This window comes from Gossypium hirsutum, chromosome D02 (assembly GCF_007990345.1).
Source record: "Gossypium hirsutum isolate 1008001.06 chromosome D02, Gossypium_hirsutum_v2.1, whole genome shotgun sequence".
NCBI lineage: Eukaryota > Viridiplantae > Streptophyta > Magnoliopsida > Malvales > Malvaceae > Gossypium > Gossypium hirsutum.
This window is the reverse complement of record NC_053438.1, coordinates 59153904-59175580: the sequence shown is the minus strand read 5'-3', so window position 1 is coordinate 59175580 and position 21677 is coordinate 59153904. Positions and strand designations below refer to the sequence as shown.

The following is a 21677-nucleotide window of genomic DNA, read 5'->3' as shown; positions in this document are numbered from 1 at the left end:
TAATGGGATGATAATTTGATCCGTGCCTCCTTCGATGAGCAGATTGCTGAGGATATTCTTTTTATTCCTCTAGCAAGTGATGAGTGATGGTAGGTTGGTTTGGAGGTCGGATAATACGGGTCTCTATACTGTTAAGTCTGGGTACAGGTTGCTTCAAAGTAGTAATGGTACAGAAATACAGCCTACTGATAAAACACTTTACAATAATATTTGGCAATTACAGGTGCCTTCGAAGATTAAAATTGCTAACTGGAGATTTCTCAAAAATTACATTCCCTCTAGGAATAATCTTTGTATTAAAAGGGTAGCTTCTGATCCGGTTTGTTCTCGTTGTGGTGTGAGGGTGGAGAATGTCTTCAATGCTATCTGTGCCTGTCTATTTGTGTATAACGTGTTTGGGAAGTTGGGTTTCGCTGGGATGCGACTCAGGTCTCTGATGTAAAAAGTCTTTTTGGCAGTATCTTCCAGACCTATACAGGAGACAAAAGAACAAAATTTGTAATTACAACATGGGCACTATGGTTCTCTTGAAATAAACTCTTTCATGAAGGAAAAACACACTGTGGTTGATTTAGTTACTTTTGTCGAGGGGTACTGTTTGGAACTCTCGATGCTTCAGAGCAGGATGGATCCTCCTATGAAAAAACATTTGAATCGATGGAAACCTCCTAAAGATCCTATCCTGAAGGTCAATTTCGATGCAAGTTTTTGTAAAAATACCAACAAATCCAGTACTGGGGTTGTAATAAGAAATGGGAAAGGGCTTGTTATGGGTACTTGTATCGTCCTTAATGTAAATGTCCCCACTCCATTTGCTACAGAGGCGTTGGTCTCTTTTCTAAACGTTATTTATTGGGTTTTTTTTAGTTTGAGAACTGATTTTGTCAGGTGATTGGAAAACACCTTGCATTTGCTTTGTATTTCATTTTTACCCTCTTTTATGAAAGACAGTTGAAAATACTTTCAAAAAATAAAATAAAATAGATAATAAATTTATTCAAGTCTATAATTAATAATTACAATATGCAAATCCAAATTTAGATAAATTTGGACACTAAAATCATAAAAATATGTATGGAATATTTATAAAGATCTGAACTTACGCCAAGGAAAAAGAAGCTTCCTTATTCTCAATAAAACATTTGCCCCCACCTGTTCTCCAAGGTTAAAGCTCGCAATACAATATATTTCTTTCTTTTCCGTAGCAAAGCTTGACCACCACCTTTAATCATTTGAAAGCATCAATTTCAACAACAAAGAGAATATAAAGAAAGAAACCTCACGATAGCCCAATTTAAATAACCCAACCTTTTCTTCATTCCTCTAATCAGATTAACAAATTGTTAAGAACAGTAAAAGAATCTCTCTTTCACTTTATAGTTCACTGTCGGACTGAACTCTCCAGAGACATCCACGTAGTTTCACGGTTCACTTCACGGTTTTAATACTTAATTAACCCTTAGCCAATCCAGAACCTGATGTCGAGTTGTCGACATATCTTCTTGTAACATGCCTTCTTTTAACCTGTTTTAGTATCATTTTCTGCCATGGTTATTGATACGTGTATATTTGTATAAGGGACATATACATAATTATTGATACCTGTATATTTGTATGTATTTTAAGGATTCTTGGAAGATTATAACAAAAAATATGTCTGACATAAAGACGTTAGCATGACTTGTTTCTTCAGAAACCAGGCCATGCAAAGAAAGTGCTTTTGATTCTGCTTTGGATTTGATTCGGGTCCACATTTATAAATCTTTAAGCAATAGCCACTTCTTTAGTTATTTCAATAGCTTAAAGCAGGAGACAAGATCGTAGCCCTTCGTGTTCAAAGCTTGAAACACCTTTGATTATATTTAGAACCGAAATTTTTTAAGCTAAGTATGTTTATCTCAAGGTTTTTTGTTTTAAGGGGAACTATAATAACCAGTTTTATATTACATTACATCTCAACTAATGCATACTTTTGCCATTGATTCACTACCACTCAAGTCATGACTTCAGTTCAAAGCGGCAGCTTCTGGCAACATTCCCAGTCGTATTTAGATGATGAAATCCTGATAAAGAAGCTCCTCCTTAGCCATGACCCGGACCGCCGTCGCCTCAATTCCGAGATGCTACTTTCTGCAGTGGAGAACATCGTGTTTCATGCTACTGCATCAGAAGAACTAGTAACTCTCTGCTTGGTTACATAGTTGCTCTGAATTTAGATGTTTGCTTTGATCCCTATCTAGCTTGAATTCTTAATTTTTGACTCTCATTGCATCAACGAAGCTTTATATTAAATAATTTTTGTGTTTGTTCTTCATTTTGCTAACTCTGTCATGCCTGAAATACATCGAGTCAAAATGCTTTGTAATATGTAATACTCCAACAATGATCACTAATTTAAAGAATTGTTATTTCTGATATGGGTGTAAGGAATTGAAGTATGTTTTCAATGACCTTGATGATGTTTTCCTGACATAGGTTTCTGACAAACCTGTTAATGCAAATTTCAAGGGTAACATTAGCAACATTGAACTAATTGAATCACCAGAACCACTGATGCATACCATCTATAAAATTGCACATGAGGTAAGTCTTTCTCTCAATTTCTCCAGTCCTGTTGAAGTAAAAAATGTATTGATTTTACCTTTGCTTTTTCTTTTTTTGTGGTTGCAGATGCTTTGCAAGAGCCCTGGTGAAGAGGATCTTCATACGAGAACAATGGCGTCGTTGGATTTACTGGGAAGCCATAGATGGGGTGCGAAAGCTGCATTAGCACTTGCGGCTTTTGCAATTAGCTATGGTGAATTCAGCCTCCTAATCCAGCTACGCCCTCATATTCCCTTGGCGGTATCAATTGCAAATTTTAAACAAATTCCAAGTAACATGAGCATGTTGAAGCCTCAGGTGAAGGCCTTAAGATCGCTTTCTAAGACCATGGTGGACTTGACAAAGTGCATCATCGAATTTGAAGCTCTGCCTCTTGTACATGTTGGACCAGATATGGAGGACCTAGCCGTGATGAAGCCCAAAATCTATGTTACAGCTTACTGGATCATTAGAAGCACATTGGTTTGCTCTTCTCAAATCAAAAGCCTGATGGCCATGAAGCCTGAGCAAGTGCATGTTCTGACCTGTCATAAATCTAAGAAAATGCTAATTTTCTTTTTACATGTTCCAATGATTTTTCTTCATATATTAAGGCCAAACACTTCAAGTTGAATAGCTCTGCTAACTTCAGCTACTTCTCCAGGTATTCAAATATAACGATTGCGGCATGGGAGCTCTTGAGTTTAGACAACAGGTTAAGCAGCATATACGGTCACCTTAGGCCGCAGGTGGATGCTTTTCGTCGACAAACAGGTTATTGTCTGGATTGTTTAGAATGATTTAGAAGCCTTTCAATGGAAACAAGATTACATTTACATACAATGAGAGTGTGATACATGTATTTCTATTGTCTAACAGAGGCAAAGATGCACCAGAAGCTACTGAGCCTTTTTAAGAAGTCCCATATCGACAATCAAAACGTTCTTCAGATGTTGTTTGCTCTAAAAGATGACTTGCCACTTAAGGATTGTTCTACACAAGGAAAGGTAAAACCTCTCGTTCTTTCTTTCATTTCTTGTTTATTTACTTTCTCTCATTAAATGAATTATTCATTTCTAATTTGATCATCATTTAGTTACAGTGAAGAATAAATCATGGTGCTCTTCTGTTAACCCTTCACTCTAAAATGTTTCCATCATTTAGCAAATTTATGATTAAAAACTCTGCTTATCTTATTTAGCAAACTCCTGGATTGATTGCCAGTTAGGTGTTTCTGCATTGAAAAGCAAGGTTGTCCTACTTCTGATTTCCAAGCCAGATCTCCTTCCATTTGAGCAGTTATTTTTTCTAGTGAACCAAACATATGATCATCCTCACAATGACAAGATAGAAGGAAGCTATGCCATTATATGGGTTCCCATTTCATTTTATGAAGCATGGACAGATGCCGAGCAGAAATTGTTCGACTTTATATCAAACTCCATGCCATGTTACTTGGTACGACAACCTTGGTCTCTAAACTCTGCTGTGGTAAACTTCATGAAACAAGAATGGAACTATGGAGGTGAAGCCATTATGGTAGTTTTGGATTCAGAAGGGATGATTACAAACTTGAATGCGCTTGATATGGTATTCATATGGGGTTCTAAAGCATACCCTTTTTCACTTTCAAGAGAAAATGAGCTTTGGGATGGGGAGCAATGGAAAATGCAACTTATCACAAATGAAATTCACCCCATCCTCACACAATGGGTAACTTATTGAAATACTTGTTTCTTTTCTCTTCTTCTGGATCTTTCATATTTTACTTATTACTTCTGAATTCTTGTCAGGTTGAAGAAGGGAGAAATATTTGCATCTATGGAAGTGAAAACTTAGATTGGATTAGAGAATTCAATGCTAAAATGAAAGATATAAAGGATGCAGGTATGCAGCATGAGATGATATATGTTGGTAAGAATAACCCTGGTGAACATACAAAAGAGATTTTAAGCATTATGAATAGAGAAATACACAGCAACCTACTCTCTTTCACAAAGATACAGCTCTTTTGGCTTAGATTAGAGAGCATGAGAAGATCTAAATCCAGACTAGGGAACAATGCCAGTACTGATAATGTTGTAGCTCAGATCTCAGCCTTGCTGGATAACAATAATGACAATGGCTGGGCAGTATATGGCAAAGGATTGTCAACAGATATTGTAAGGGTTGAAGGGGATGAAATCTTTCGATGCTTGAATCTGTTTCGACAGTGGGGCAAAAATGTGGGTCGGTTGGAGTTCATAGATGCTCTCAGGACTGTCCTTGAGCCGCCTCTGGTTGATGGGCCTTGCAATCACACACAAGTTGTTCCTTATTCTGAAGGGTTAGTTCAAGGAAACATGGTATGCCAGAATTGCAAGCTGCTTATGAAGAAGTTAACCATCTATGAATAAATTGTCAGTAATTAAAGTAGGAAATCTCAGTGAAGATTTTCCGACTCAAAAAACTTTTGTTGAATGGACTGATGATAATGCTGATTTAATCATCACACTTCTATGTGATCATTTCAGAAGCTAAATATTTATTAGAAATAAATTTAACTTAGATGAATTTCAGCCCTGAAAACCTTGAATCCTTTAACTTGGATACCAATACCATTGTTATACTTATAGCAAGTCTTATTACGACCAAGCAAAAAGGTTTTTTTTGCTTTTAATACAAATTGGTGTGGTTGGTAGTTGAACTTCAAGCTCTTTTAGAGTTTTTAATAAAAATTCTGATAATTAATATTCAGAATCAATACACATTTTTAAAATATTTATAATGTTTTAATAGTTATAATTCAAAAGTTATAAGTGATCCAAAAGCTAGTCACTCAGTTGTGAATTTAAGAGTTGCTATTATTCATAGTGATAAATTATATATCGTATTATCAAAAATTATAACACATGATTATTAGAGAAGAGTCATGATAATTCAAGTAGACATCTATTAAAAATTATGTTTATTGTTAAAAGATCTTACTCCATTTAGATAGTTATATCTCATATAAATAAGACTGGAATTTTAGACTATAAAAGACTAAGAGACTAACCAAAAACTTATAAACAAAAGTTTCATTTGTTAGGCTGTCGAGACCTACAAAAATAAAATCTACTTGAAAATAAAATTAATAGAAAGAAGCAAGTAGGATCATAATAATTCTATTTCTTATGTAAAAACAAGTAAAATAAATTGAGGGGATTTTATAAAATTAAAAACTAAAATTAAAATTAAATGCTTAACAAAGAAAGCAATAAATAAAAATTTTGTGAAAAATTAATGGTGAGAAACTCTAGCAAAAGTAAAATATTTGTTTGAGTCTTAGACTCAATCATCAACACAAGAATGTATTTAATACCTTTAATAAATTTGTTATAGTTGTTGACTCAACGTTGAGCAACCGATCTCTCCTTAACTGTTCAATAACCAAGAGAAAACTTGTTTGAAATTACTTCCCTTATTAATAAATAACGTTGTAACTCAACACCTAAGATTTTTCTTACTGGCAACATTAAGAATGAGAGAGACCTAATTCTAACTAACAAACCACCTCCACAAGCTTCATTTTAGCTAGATCACAAATCTACACCATATAATCATAAACTACGACATAAACAATTATGCAGTTTGTTAGTAGAATTAGAATGGATTAAAAAATTACAAATTTAATTATTCTAATTGACAAGACAATCATTTTAAGCTATCAAATACTGGTGAAATATTCAACAAACCTAAACAATTGTAATTTAAACCGAAGATGCACAAATACTAAAGGAAAAAGAAGAATTTAAGCACAAATTAAGTCTCACTAATTTATAAAATCAAGCTTAAATAATCCTTTGACTAGAAAAGGGAGTTTAGAAAATGATAGAGTCAGAAAAACGCAAGGAACAAGAAAATAACTATAAAGTCAGAAAATTGTCAAAAGGTCTTAACTCCCTTTAAAAACATGATATTTATATTGCCTAATTGACCTAAACTAGGTTACAAAAGCTTGCTTGAGTTCACAAAGCCCTTAAATGACCAAATCACCATCAGAACTTGTTCAAAACACTGAGAATTTTGTCAAGGCAACAAAGCCATATTGGGGCACGGTGGCATTGTCAAATAGATAAAGTGTATTTAGATTGAAAAGCTTTATTCTAATCAATGTAAAATAAAAAAAGTATAGTTCTATATGGATTTTAATTTTATTTTATTTTACCATTATATTTCATTTTAACAAGGATTCGAGTCACTCAATTCTAACAATCTTCACCTTGACACGAATTCTCAATGAACAAGTTCTTCACCACGAACTCTCAACGAACAAGTTATTCACCTCTTCCATGAAACCCCTTAAGGGGTGTTCTTTAACAATTAACACCAACCAAGTCCAAGCAATGCTCAAACTTGGTTATAGGAAGTGACTTAGTCATCATATCTACAGGATTTTCATGAGTACTAACTTTGCTCGCAACAATATCTCCACGAGCAATAATATCACGTACAAAATGATATAGAACATCAATGTGCTTTGTTTTCTCATGAAACATTTGATCTTTCGTAAGGAATATGACACTCTATACTAATCTGAAGGTCTATACTAAGTTCACCAAAGAGTCCCTTTAACCAAATAGCTTCTTTATAAGCCTCAATAATCATCATGTTTTGAGCTTCAGTAGTAGACAAAGCAAATGTAGTTTGCAAAGTGGTTTTCCAATTGATTACGCAACCTCCAATAGTAAAGACATACCCGATAAAAGATCTTTTATCAAGGTCTCCAGCAAAATCAGAATAAACATACCCAATGACTCCATCTCTAGTTCTTCCAAATTGTAAGAAAATATTAGTAGTACCTCATAAGTATCTGGAAATCCACTGAACTATTTTCTAGTGTTCTTTATTGGGATTCGCCATGTATCTATTAATTGCACTAACTACATATGATAAATCTAGATATGAGCAAACCATAGCATACATAAGAGATCCTACTGTAGTAGAATATGGAAGATGTGTCATGTAGTCAATCTCACCATCTGATTGTGGAGACAAAGCCGATGAAAGTCTAAAGTGGGTTGCTAATGGAGTACTAATAAGCTTAACATTCTGCATATTGAACCTACGAAGAATGTTCTCAATGTATCTCAATGTACCCTTTCTGACTTAAGTACAATTTACATGCTTTTCTATCTTTGAGAATCTTCATCCCAAGTATCTTCTTTATTGCTCCCAAAACCTTTATCTCAAATTCTTTACTAAGTTGGGCTTTGACATTTCTTATCTCTCATTTATCTTTGGCTTTTATCAACATGTCATCAACAAAAATGAGTAGATACACAAAATAACCATCACTGTTTTTCTTAAAATAAACACAACTGTCAAAGCTACTTCTTTTGAAATCATGAGTAGTCATAAGAGAATCAAACCTCTTGTACCACTGCCTTGGAGACTGTTTCAAGCTATAAAGGGACTTTTTCAACACGCAAACATAGTCCTCTTTTTCTGAGACTATAAAAACTTCTGGTTGTTGCATGTAAATATCTTCCTCAAGTTCTCCATGCAAAAATGTTGTTTTTTTACATCTAACTGCTCAAGCTCTAAATCATACATGACCACAATACCAAGGAAGGCTCGAATAGAACTATGATTCACAACTGGAGAAAACACATCTATGAAGTCTACACCTGGAATCTAACTGTAACCTTTTGCAACCAGCCTTGCTTTATATCTGGGTTTTCCAACTCTTGGATTTCCTTCTTTCTTTTTGAACACCCATTTACAATGAACAACCTTTTTACCTTTAAAAAGCTTCATTAGATCCTATGTTTTATTCTTATAGAGCCCATCTCTTCTTGCATGGAAATCATCCACTTTCATAAATCTTTACAGCTAACTGCCTTGGAATAAGTAGATGGCACTTGATTTGCATCTATATATTCTACAACATTTAAAGCATAAGCAACTAGATCAGCCTTGGCATACCTCTTTGGAGGTTTAATTTTTCTTCTAGGCCTGTTCTTGGCAATAGAATATTGTGGTGAAGAAGCAACTCTACTCTGAGTTTCTAGACTAACTTAAGGAGTAGACTCTATTATATATCCTGGATTAATCTAAAGATCCACTTGCTTTTGCTGGTTTTTATTAAAAGAGACTTTGAGAGATAAGTTAGGTAGCATAGTAGTTTCATCAAAACTTATACCCTTTAACACTAGCCTTATAACCAAGAAAAACACATTTAATGGATCTAGGTTCCAACTTCTCATTATCAACATGCGCATACGCAAGACAACCAAAATTCTTTAAATCAGAATAATTAGCAGGATTACCAAACCATACCTCTTGTGGGGTCTTTTTCTCAATGGCAACGGACAAAAATTAGTTAATCAAAAAACATGTAGTAGAGGCCACTTCAGCTCAAAATGACTTCGATTTATAAGCATTCAACAACATACATCGAACCTTTTCCATGATTATTCTATTCATCCGTTCTATAACGTTGTTTTGTTATAGTGTATGATGAACCGTCAAGTGTCTTACAATTTCTTCTGATTTGCACAATTCATTAAACTCATCAAAACAAAATTCCAAGCTATTATCTATGCAGAGGTGTTTTATCTATTTTTCTGTTTGCTTCTCTATCATAGTTTTCCAAGTCTTAAACACGGAAAACACATCATTCTCTATTTTAGGAAGAATGGCCAAACTTTTCTGAAAAAAATCATCAATGATCATCAACATATAATTAGCGCCACCCCTCGAAGGCACTCTAGGTGGTCCCCAAAGTTTAGAATGAATATAAACCAGTGTTCCCTTCATGTTATGGATTCCTCTAGTGAATCGAACTTTCTTTTGCTTCCTAAAAACACACTCCTTACAGAACTTTAATTTGTTAATGCCTTATCCATCAATAAATCCTCTTTTGCTTAATTCTGCCATGTCGTTCTCACTCATATGCCCTAGACGCATATGCCAAATTCTAGTAACATCATCATCTGGCAAGAAAGAGGAAGCAACTATTGCATCACTAGTAACAGTAGAACCTTGCAAAACATATAACTTGGCAGTTTTTTTTTTGCCCTTTCATCACAACAAGGGAAACCTTACTAATCTTTATAACCTCAGTTGCAACTATGTACTTGTGCCCTTTTGAATCAATAGTACTCAATGAAATCACATTCCTTTTCAATTCCGGTACATGTCATATGCCACTAAGTGTTCAAATGACTTCATTGAACATCTTAATTTTGATGTGCCAGTACCTGCAATTTTACATGAAGTATTATTTCTCATCAAAGCAACACCTTCAAACACTATTTCATATGTTGTAAACCAGTCCCGATTGGGGCTCATATAGAAGGTGCAACCAGAATCGAGGATCCATTCCTCGCTCACTTTAGAGTTTTGACAGAAGCAACTAAGAGTTCACCATCGTTGTATTCTTCTACAACATCAGTTTCATTGAATTGTTCTGGTTGTTTTCCCTTTTGATTCGTAGCCTCTCTTTTGATCTTGTTTTGTAACTTATAACACTCAGATTTAATGTGCCCTTTCTTCTTGTAGAAGTTACAGGTTTTACCTTTGTTTGAATATCTCGATCTACCCTTAGATTTACAGCGAGGATTTCATTCCTATGTCCTCCCACAATTATCATCAATATTTCATTCTTGTCTCCCACAAACAATGAGATCCTCTCCCTGAGAGTCAGATCCAACCACAAGATGTTTCATTTTGTTATACAAGGTTAAAAAAGTTTAAACTTCATCAACTGTGAGAGATTCGCGGCTATAAAAATTGTATCTCTAAAGGTTGAATAAGACAGGGGCAATGAAAAAAAGTAGAATTAACCCTAAATCTTCTTTATCATGCTAAACCTCCATGGCCTCTAGGTCTAAGAGAATTTATTTATACACAATTAAGTGTTCGTGCACAGACACACCTTCCTCCAATCAATGAGCATAAAGATGTTGTTTCATATGCAACTTGCTAGTTAGGGTTTTCGACATGCATAGATGCTGCAGCTTTTCCCATAATGTAGCAGCGGTCTTCTCATTCATCACGTCCTATAGAATTTCATTCAAAAAATATAGATGTAATTGCATTAAAGCCTTTTAATCTTTACGCTTCTTCTCTTCCTTCGTCAATGTCTAAGGCATCTTATCTATCCCTAGTAAGGCATCCTATAAATCCATTTGTGCAAGAACTGTTTGCATCTTTATCTGCCACAATGCAAATTTGGTGTTGCGATCCAACAGCGAAATATCATACTTCAATGTCGCCATTACCGTGATCGAGACAAGCAACACGAAAAGCTCTTGATACCAGTTTGTAAAAACTAGCATCAATAATGACAATATCAGATGATCACAAAGTAATAAGAAAAAAAACACACAAATTTTACATGGAAAATCCTTTTAGGAAAAACCATAGGCAGTGGAGAAGAAAATTCACTAATGTTGACTTTGAATGATACAAGAGGAGTTTAGACTACATCTATTTATAGGTTGAAAAATCTTATTCTAATCAATGTAAAATAAAAAAAGTATAGTTCTATATGGATTTTACTTTTATTTTATTTTACCACTGTATTTTATTTTAACAAGGGTTCAAGTCACTCAACTCTAACAGCTTCCAATAGACTTCAAACCCGAGCCTCCCAAATACTTGGTTCAAGTTCGAAAATAACTAATTAAATACCAATTATCAAAATCCTATAAAAATAAAGCATAAGTAACTAAAAAGATAAATGAATGTAAATGAGACAAGAAACATTTATGATAAGCTAATATGCGATATTTCACTTAAGTATTGAGCAAGATGCTAAACATATGGGCCTAAAATATATGAAACATGGACACTTAATAAGCCCCCATACTCAACCTTTTGCTTGTCCTCAAGCAAAACAACGAAAATGCAACCTAAATAACCTAACTAGAATCAATAATCAAAATACAATTTCATACCATTGAGATAACAAATGTGCTTGCATGTACACTATCAAATTCCCATTTGCTAGCAAGACATAGTAATAATGAAAATCCATACAACTAAGCATGATCAGAACTAATGGACCTTCAAGTTCATGTGAAGTAGTCCTCCCTACGACATACAACACATAAGAGATATTAGAAGAATCAAGAGAATATATTATGTAACAACCTGTTTTTTAGTGATGCCGAAAACGGTAGTTTCGAAATCTCATTTTTAGATGATCGAGTCAATAGGTATTATTTATTAATATTTATAAGTCTATTATAGTGTTATATTGATTTTTGGTTTGCTAATTTTGTTGAACACTTAGTACTTAAGGTACAATGACTAAATCGTAAAAATCATAAAAGTTAATTGCTATTAATTTTTATTAGTTAAAAGGCTTAAATAGAAATTGTTCAAGGGTTTAAATGGAAATTAGACCATAAAGCAATAGCATGGACAGTTAATATTTATTAATTAGTGGAATATATGTTAATTTTTAATGTTAAAATTGATTAAAAAGATATTATAACATAAAAATAAAAGTAAGTGGCCATTTCCTTCATCTTTCTCCCCCCTTCTCCACCAAACCCACTATAGTTAAAGCCAGGAAAATTCAACCAATCTTCTTCCATTGCATGGTAAGCTAATCCAAGCCTAATTTTCGTAATTATATTTTTGATATCGTTGTAGCTTGATTTAGCTTGATTTAGCTAATCCGAGTATTAAGTTGTAAAATTGTTAAAGATTTTAAATGTTTCCATTGATGAATTTTGAAGCTTTTGGTGTTAATATGTTAGTTTATAAAAATAGAAATGAAAAAAGGACTAATTTGTAAAGTGAAAGTTGTTAGCTTTGATCCTAGAAACTAAAATGTAAATATTCTAAATTTGACATGAAATTTCTATAATTATAGACATTAGAGGGCCGTAGAAGGATGTGATTGAAATCATATTGAAAAACAGGGCTTAAATATGAAAGTTATGATTGTTTCGATTTTAATGATTAAATTGAATAAAATGCAAAAATTTAGGAAATTTTTGTAAAATGAAATTGAACTATCATATGCATAAAATAAACTATTATAAGGTAATTGAAACTGATAAATTGAAATGAATTATCGTATAGATCAAGATTTGGACCAATCGGTAGATAATAGAGAAAAAGAAAATTACGATTTAGTCCTCGACATTTTGCTTGTTTTCATTTTTGTCTGGTAAGTTCATATGGTGTATGTTATGTTTGTAAATGTATTGGATGTCTTTAAATTATGAAATTTATATATATATATCTTGTGGTTGTATTTTGAATGTGTTATAAAATAGTACAGAAAGGGTGTATCTTTATTGAAAAATGATAGATCATTCTTATATAATGTTTCTTTAAGTGGCGCGCATTCCATGTATGTGGTAGAACAGGACCCTTCATTTTTTCTATTTTGTAAGCTCCATAACCTATCTTTTCTACCAATTTGTAGGGTCGTTCCTAATTTGGGGTCATTTTTCCTTATTGTGATGCTGGAAAACTGGCTTTAGTATTTCTTAAAACAAGATCACCTACTTGAAACTGCTTGTTCTTGACTCTAGAATTATAATATCGAGCAACTTGTTGGGCTCGTGCAACATTTCTAATCTCTATTGTCTCCCTAACTTCATCAATGAGATCTAAGTTGAGTCGAATGGCCTCCTAGTTGGCACTCTTATCGAAACGAGATGTTTTGTGAGATCGCAAGCCTATCTCAGTAGAGACCACTACTTTTGCCACATATACAAGTGAGAATGTTGTTTCTCCAATTGTTGTATGAGGTACGGTTTGCAAGGCCCAAATAATTCCTAACAACTCTTTAAACCAAGCACCTTTAGCCTCATCAACCTTTTTCTTTAGAGCTGTTAAGATCTTTTTATTCATTGCTTCTACTTGACCATTTGTTTGGGGAGTCTTTACAGAGCTTTGAACGAGAGAAATCTGTAGGTCCTTACAAAAATTCTTGAATTTTCCTTGGAATTGGGTTCCATTATCTGTTATAATCAAGCATGGGATGCCAAGCCTACAAACAATGGATTTCCAAAGAAAATACTCTATTTAGCTTCTATCCACTTAGTGAAATAATCCACAACTATAACTATAAATTTCTTCTGAGCTGTGGCTATTGGAAATGAACCCAAAATATCTATTCCCTGAGTTGCAAATGGCTAAGGGCCAAACATTATTTACAGAGGCTCTGCTGGTGATCGTTGTACTTGAGCATATGTTTTGCAGCTTTACGGTGATAGAATAAATAGTTTTAATTGACTGAGAGTTGAATATCTTGAAAATAAATAGATATTTGAAATATAAATAATAATCTCATACCTTTCAGCTTTATGTTGTAATTTAGCGAGCTCTTTCTTATTAAAGTGGTGAATTTCCCCTTGTAGAGCTTGTATGATGGGGGTCATCCATGTTTCTTCTTGGCTCAGATTGAGGACCTGTTCACTTTCATAGCTTGGGACATTTCTATATTCTAACAAAATTTTTCCTCTCTGCTCAATTGTAATAGAGGATGCTAACTTTGATAAAATATCAACTTTGGCATTCTCCGTCCTAGATAGTTGTCTAACTTGTGTCTTATCAAACTGAGTGAGTAGTTAAGTTGCAATGGAGTGATATTTCCTCAAGCTTGGCTTTTTTTACTTCATATTCCCCATTCATTTGCTTTGCCATGAGCTAAGAATCAATGTGTATGATCAGTTTCCTTGCCCCTAATTATAGAGCCAATTGTAATCCTGAAATTAATGCCTCGTACTCTGCAGCATTATTACATGCCTGGAAGCCTAAAGATAGCCCATATTTCCATTCATTTTTATTAGGATCCACCAGAAGAACACGCGCTCCAGAACCTATCTTCGCTGTTGAGCCAGCAACATAAACTTTCCAACACTTCGGCTTTGCAGCTGAACTTGTTTGCCCTTGTGATAAGCTAACTACTACATCTGTGTAATCAATAGAAAAAAAATTTAGAGCCAAATGTATACTTAGGATAAAAAATTATAAGACAAAATAAGAATTTATCAATTAAAATTCTAATAATTTGTATGGCATGCTACCGTATCATTTATGTGAGTGATAGTGTTTAAGATTAAAAATTACCTATAGGGTGTAATGATTTGTCGAAAGAGCATTCCACCATGAAACTGGCTAGGATCTGAGCCTTGATCGCTGTTATTGGGGCAGATTCTATTCCAAATTCTATCAGCTCAATTCCCTATTGGGTCATTCTACCTAAAGTATCCACTATAGACATAATATCTTTGAAAGGATGATTCGTCATGACAATTACAGAATAAGCCTGGAAGTAAGGTCGTAACTTGCAAGTTGTCACTATTAAAGCGAAAATGAGCTTTTCTATCTTTGAATACATTTGTTCACCATTCTATAACACCTTGCTAACATAACACACTGGAAATTGACAAACCCCTCTATTCTAATCAAAATTGCTATCACCGTTACCTCCGAGGTCATCAGATAGAGATACCCCCATACGTGGTGGCATCAAAAGTGGTGAGGATATGAGATATGATTTGAGATTCTAAAAAGCAACTTGTCACTCTTCTGTCTAGTTAAAATTTCTTAAGGCTTTAAATGGTTAGCACTTATCTGTCATCCTATAGATGAACTTGTGAGCACAACCACCCTCCCTGTTAGGTGTTGAATATCCTTGATAGTATTTGAGAGAGGCATATCTAGAATGGTGCGAATCTTCTCAGGGTCACCTCTATGCCCCTTTTTGTCCCCTTGAAGCCTAAGAATTTGTCTACTCTCACACCAAAAGCGAACATCATGTTTTGAGCATGCAAAACAGCAAAAGCCTTTGAAAAATTCTAAATATGCCCCCTCAAAGTAGAGCTCTTTACCAACACGTTATCAATATAGACCTCAACACTATGACAAATTTGTTCTCTAAAAATCTTATTAACTAACCTCTAGTAGGTTGCACCTACATTCTTCAACCCGAAGGGCATAACCCTATAGTAAAATAAATCTTCTTCCATGATAAAGGTTTTTTTATCTCGGTCTTTTGGAGCCATGGAAATTTGGTTATAAATCGAGAATGTACCCACTAGCTTATCAATTAAGGGTAGAAGCAAACTATCATCCAGGCAAGCTTTGTTAAGTCTGGTGAAATCAGTGCACATTCTTCACTTTGCATTAGTCTTTTTCACTATCACAACATTCGAAACCCATTCTGGGTACGCCACTTCCCTAATGAACCCTGCTAAAAGTAGCTTTGCTACCTCTTGCCTAATGGCCTCTATGACGTGTGGTCTAATTTTTTTTCTGTTTGTTTGGTTTGATCTGGAAAGATATATTTAACCTATGAACAATCACTTGAGGATCTACACCAGGCATGCCTGCAACTAACCACGCAAAAATGTTTCAATTCTTTCTCAAGCATTGAACCAAGTCTTCTTTTTCCTCTTCTGCTAATGTTGACAAAATCTTTATGAACTTGTCTGTATCATCATAGAACAACAACAAATTTTCTGTGACCTCTGTTGCTTCTGGCTTATGAATTCTCTCCTCGCCTCTAACGTCCAAACTATCCAAATCTAAAACTTGACCAACCACTTCTTTCAATTGTGAACTCTAACCCTGGGAATCCTATTTGTAGGTTTGCTTGACTGACAACATATGACACTGTCTAGCTGTTCGTTGGTCAGACTTTATAAAACCTATTCATGTTTTTATAGGAAACTTAATCTTCATGCAAAAAGTTGCGATCATCATTTTAGCCATTCTCATTGTGAGACGCCTAAAAATGACATTATAAGCCATTGGATGGTCTACCATAAAGAACTAAAAATATTCAGTTGTGGTGTGCTCGTTATCCCTAAGGTAACAAGAAAAAATAATGCATCCCTTCACCTCGACCAGATGGTTCGCAAAATAATAGAAAGGGCTTGCCCTCTTCAAAGTTTGCTCTTTCAACCCCATTTTCTGGTATGCATCCAAAGTCAACACCTCTACATCACTGCCACTATCAACCGAAATTATCTTTACCTCAAACCCTAGTATAGTTCCTAACACAACCATTGGATCATTTCTTTCTTCATCATACACTGAATTCTTATCCTCATCATTAAATTCCACTTTCCACTTTTCTTGTTGATGCAGCCTTTTCGGTGAACTGATCGATATTACACTTATAAGATGAGCCTTTCTCTTTGTGTTAAAGGCCATCCACTCTTCATCTGTACCAATTATCACATGTATTGTCGTTCTAAACTTTTTTTACCGTTGTTAGTGCCTCACGAACTCTGACTTGACAGTGTAGCATCCTAAGCCACGAAATCTTTTAGGTCATCATTCCTAATTCCCTCCTCAATATCATCTTTCAAAGAAGAACATTCCTCAGTCTAATATCCTCAATCATTGTAAAAATTACATCTATCTCTAGAGTTCAACCTTGACTGACTACGTCGCATAGGTGGAGGGCTTGACAAAATGCTTAAACTATTAACCTGACTAAAAATGTAGGCACGTGTGGCATTTAAGGGAGTTTCAGTGTCAAACTTGCCTTGAGGAACATAGTTTTGGATTACCGGTATGCTTTGAGGAACATATTTTTGGATTACCGGTATGCCCCGTGGTGTAGCAGAAAAAATATTTCGACGATCGTCAACCAAGTATCCATGTACAAGGAATGAATTGGGTTGAAATTTTACCTTCTTTACTGAAAACATTGAAAGGATGTTGTTGATTCAATGTTAATTCCAAGCCACAACGAAAGTGTCCTGGCCTCTATGTAGTCCACCTCGTCAAAAACGAACAATCACTTTCTCTTGAACTTTTCAAAGAAAATTTAAAACTATTGCTAGATCTTTATTTTATTAAGTTGGTAACCTTAACACACTAAGGGTTATCATCCTTTTATCCTCTTTTATATCACATATTGAAAAGGAAAACTAGGATTATTCTCTTATTAATAGAGAAGGCAAATGGAAAGTTAGAAAAAAGAATTATATTCTTTCCAAAAGAATAGGATTATTCCCTTATTAATAGAGAAGACAAATGGAAAGTTAGAAAAATGAATTATATTATTTCCCCAAAAATATAGGATTATCATCTTTTTAATAGAGAAGACAAATGAAAAGTTAGACAAATGAATTATATTCTTTCCATATCTTTTATATTTTAACATTAATTAATTTTGGTCAAAACATATAAAATTAATATTTTGTATGAATCAAATTCATATATTAATTATATTCTTTCCAAAAGAATATTAATTTTCATATCTTTTATATTTTGGCTGAAATTAATTAAATTCATATACTAATTATATTCTTTCCAAAAGGATATTAATTTCCATGTCTTTTATATTTTGACTAAAATTAATTAATACAATTTTTATATTAATAAATTCAGTAAAATATAGACAATTAATATTTTGTATGAATCAAATTCATATGTTAATTATATTCTTTCCAAAAGAATATTAATTTCCACATCTTTTATATTTTGACCTAAATTAATTAATATAATTGTTTATATTTATAATTTCGGTAAAATATATACAATTAATATTTTGTATGAATCAAATTCATATATTAATTTTATCTATGTTCTTTATTTGTGTAAAATAAGTTTGTATATATAATGTGTTTAATATTTCGCTATCAAATTAAATTAATTCAACAATTGATTTAATTCATGTGACAACTAAATACAATACCAAATGTATTTGGCTTCTGTTTGTTTCAACTATAGGGTGTGACCTTGTAAGCTCTTGTAATGTTGGTAATAATACTAGAACGTTTCTAACTTTACAAGCAATGAGTGGCATGTAGCAATACATCATTACCACCCAAGTTAGAAGAAATCATGCTTCGACATAACCTTTAGGTGATAATCTTTTCATGTATTATATCCTTTTATCCTTAATATCTAGATTTGACACAAGTAATGAAATAGTCACACATGTGCAGTCCAATCTCATATTTCTTGATTTTTTTAGCAGACTACAATAAACAAATAAGTGTGATATATTATATCAACTTATTCGAACATGACCATACATTTCTAGTCTCACTCCATCAAGAGGCCTAAGATATTGCTCCCATTATGTAGGAGGGATAAATCCTATCTTGATCAATCATATCCCACTACATGGATTGTGGTATATCCAAGATCAATTTTTATAGTACAACCTGTTACAGTAGACGTTTTGAGTATACCAAAATATACAACTCATGATGTTGGGACAATAATGATCTTAAGTATGATGATCATATACATAGTTATCACTATGAGTAATATTGTGACTATTACATAATAATCCAATAAACATATTCATAGCGAGTCAGTCCAATATATTGTTCTCTAACACATACTCATGTATTGATTTTGACATTCATATGTCAATGATAACTCTTTGTCATCATTCAACTACACATTAGTCTCAATTCATTATTGTTGTTCAAGCCCATAATAATACCTGACTAAAGACCTTTTAAGAATAATCATATTTTCTTAGGACTTTATTACAATTCAGTTTATTTATATACACAGAAAAAGAAACTGAAATAATAATGACAATGCCTTATATTGATAAACAAGGTAAAACGAGTATGTAATTACAATCATCTCATGATTGGTCTTGGGCATACTCTAACACTTCTTCTGTGCTCAGCTTGAGGTCTTTGAAATGCCATCAACAATTCATTCTACGAATAACTCCTTTGTTGTCCCCCACCTTGTACGCATAGACTTTGAGAAGGAGGAACCTAATGACTGTGGACCCCCTAATTGTTTGTCATCCCTCTGGAAAGTATTGTGAGCCGCTCTCTTAATTTCTTCTACTTCAACGAACTTATGGGTCATCTTTACAATAGCCCATTTTTAGTGAAATCGAAACAGTAGTTTTGGGACCACAAATCTAATGTCAAAATATTTATTTTATTATTATTTTATTTCTTACAGCATGATCGTAGTACCGTATAAAGATTTCGTTAAGAAATTTTACTATTTACATGCTCAATTTGATAAAAAGACTAAATCACGTAAAGTGAAAAAGTTGAGTTCTAGTAGCTAAAAGTATTAAATAGTTATAGAAATTTAAAGTTTGAGTCCTTACATGGTAATTAGACCATTTATGTTGATAGTGGATATGCATGGCTTGATATAAGTGTAATTAGTAATATTTTTAAAGGTTATTTAAGTAATTTGTAAAATAAAAATAAAACTAATAAAATAAAATAAGCCATCATCTTTATTTTCATCACTTACAACCGAAATTAAGTGAGAATGGAAGCCATGGAAGCTTGAAGTTTCAGCAAACCTAATTACCTTGCATTGTAAGTGATTTTTGTCTTATTTTTGATGATTTCTATGTTTTCGGGATCATTGTATCTTCATCTAGCTAGCTCAGGAACTAATTTGTAAAACTATTAACTTATTAGGGTTTTTCATTAATGAATATGCATGAGTTTTGATTACTTATGGAAGAAAATGGATAGTTGTTGTTAGAGAAACAACTTTTGTTAAGTGATTTTTGATAAAATTATCAAATAGGGATTGAATTAAAAAATAAAAAATTTTACATGGTGAATATGTGAAACAAATGAAATATAGGGCTTGCTAGGGACCTAATTGATATTCGACTATAGTGGGTTGTGGTGAAATTTCATAAATTTCCATTTTTATGAGTTAGGGACTAAATTGCAAAAAAATTAAAAGTATAGGGGCAAATGATAATTTTTCCAAAATATGATTTTGGGTTAAATTGAATAAAATACATATTGAATTGAGTTAAATTTATTCGTATAGATTAAGATAGACCTCGTACGACTTTAGATCGGGGAAAAGATAAAGTCTCGGATTAGTCGCCTTCGTATCTATATTTATTCGTCGAGGTAAGTTCGTGTAATTGAATTGTCTATATATGCTTTTGAATAAAATATACTTGTGTTGTTAATTGCTATATGTATATACCTGTTGCATATCCAATGACACACGACGACTACCGAACCCCGTTTGAACCTTAGGAATTCATATGATACAAATGACATGTCATTAGGGTTTACATGATTCGGGTGTTGGTCCTAAACGTTCTACAGATGACTAAGGTCCAGCATGTGTTGTGGATACTCCACAGATCGTCTGAGTAGCATCGTTTAGCTACGTTTTGATCCAAAGCTCGTGTGAGCATACATGTACAAGATTTGACAGATTATGGTTATATGATTTAACACACTATGTGTGAGCTATCTCGGGTATCCGACGGTATTCTAAATGGTTCAACGAGCATTATTCTAATACGAAATGGTAAGAGTTCGATACAAACTATTATAGAGACACATGAGAATTACATTGAAATGTAAATACAAGGTATATTGAGAATTGAAATGGATGATACATGTATATGAAACTTAATCAAATGATGTGATCATCCATGTTTATTTGTTTATGTATATGTTTACATGGCTAACATGTTTGATGTATATGCATAGGCTTGGCCAAATTATGTTGGGATATGCTATGTTTACTTACCTATTATGTGATTAAATGGTAAGTTATGTTTTAAGTTATACAAACTTACTAAGCTTAAATGCTTGCTCTGTGTTATTTTTCAGTGTCTTATAGTGCATCAGATGCTTGTTTGGGTTGGGAGCTTGTCGGAGCTATATCACACTATCCATTGGCTCTTTTGGTACTTTCGGTTGTTTTGATTTTGGTTATAATGGCATGCATAGGTATTTTGGCTAATGTTGGCCTATATGTTCGATTGTTGAAATGGCCATTTGGTTTGGCTTGTGTTATGGTATTTTGGTGTTCAATTGAATTTAGTTTTGGCATGTAGATATTAGCATTAATATGATCGATGTTTGGCTTGTTTTGTTTGAATGTTGGAAGATGGAATGAAAGCCTAAATATGTATATTGTATATGTGCCCTGTGATATGTTGAATACGTGGTGAATTGATACTTTATTATGTATAATTTATATGGTTACTCGATACTAGTTATAGAATGACATTTTGGTACCAAATGGTTTGTGTTTTGGTAAGTAAATTTTATGGTATGTATTGATGCAAATCTAGTTGGAAGTTAGTTGATCATTTTAACCAAATTGAGTACATGGTTATACATGTTTACATGTTTTCATTTGAGGTGCTT

The 21677-nt window shown here is 33.4% G+C and overlaps 2 protein-coding genes across 2 annotated transcripts; both read left to right on the top strand.

The window, feature by feature from the left end:
- The first annotated feature begins 1813 nt into the window (after nucleotides 1-1813).
- LOC107909745 (protein SIEVE ELEMENT OCCLUSION C-like) lies at nucleotides 1814-3216 on the top strand. The gene is made up of 3 exons (XM_016837384.2): nucleotides 1814-2177; nucleotides 2476-2583; nucleotides 2671-3216. Exons 1-3 carry the CDS (start codon nucleotides 2001-2003, stop codon nucleotides 3214-3216), a joined length of 831 nt encoding a protein of 276 aa, XP_016692873.1. The 5' UTR covers nucleotides 1814-2000.
- LOC107909744 (protein SIEVE ELEMENT OCCLUSION C-like) lies at nucleotides 3212-5090 on the top strand. Its single transcript, XM_016837383.2, has 4 exons — nucleotides 3212-3357; nucleotides 3463-3590; nucleotides 3808-4296; nucleotides 4377-5090. The coding sequence occupies exons 2-4, from the start codon at nucleotides 3471-3473 to the stop codon at nucleotides 4977-4979; spliced, it is 1212 nt and encodes a 403-aa protein (XP_016692872.1). The 5' UTR covers nucleotides 3212-3357; nucleotides 3463-3470; the 3' UTR covers nucleotides 4980-5090.
- The last annotated feature ends 16587 nt before the right edge of the window (nucleotides 5091-21677 follow it).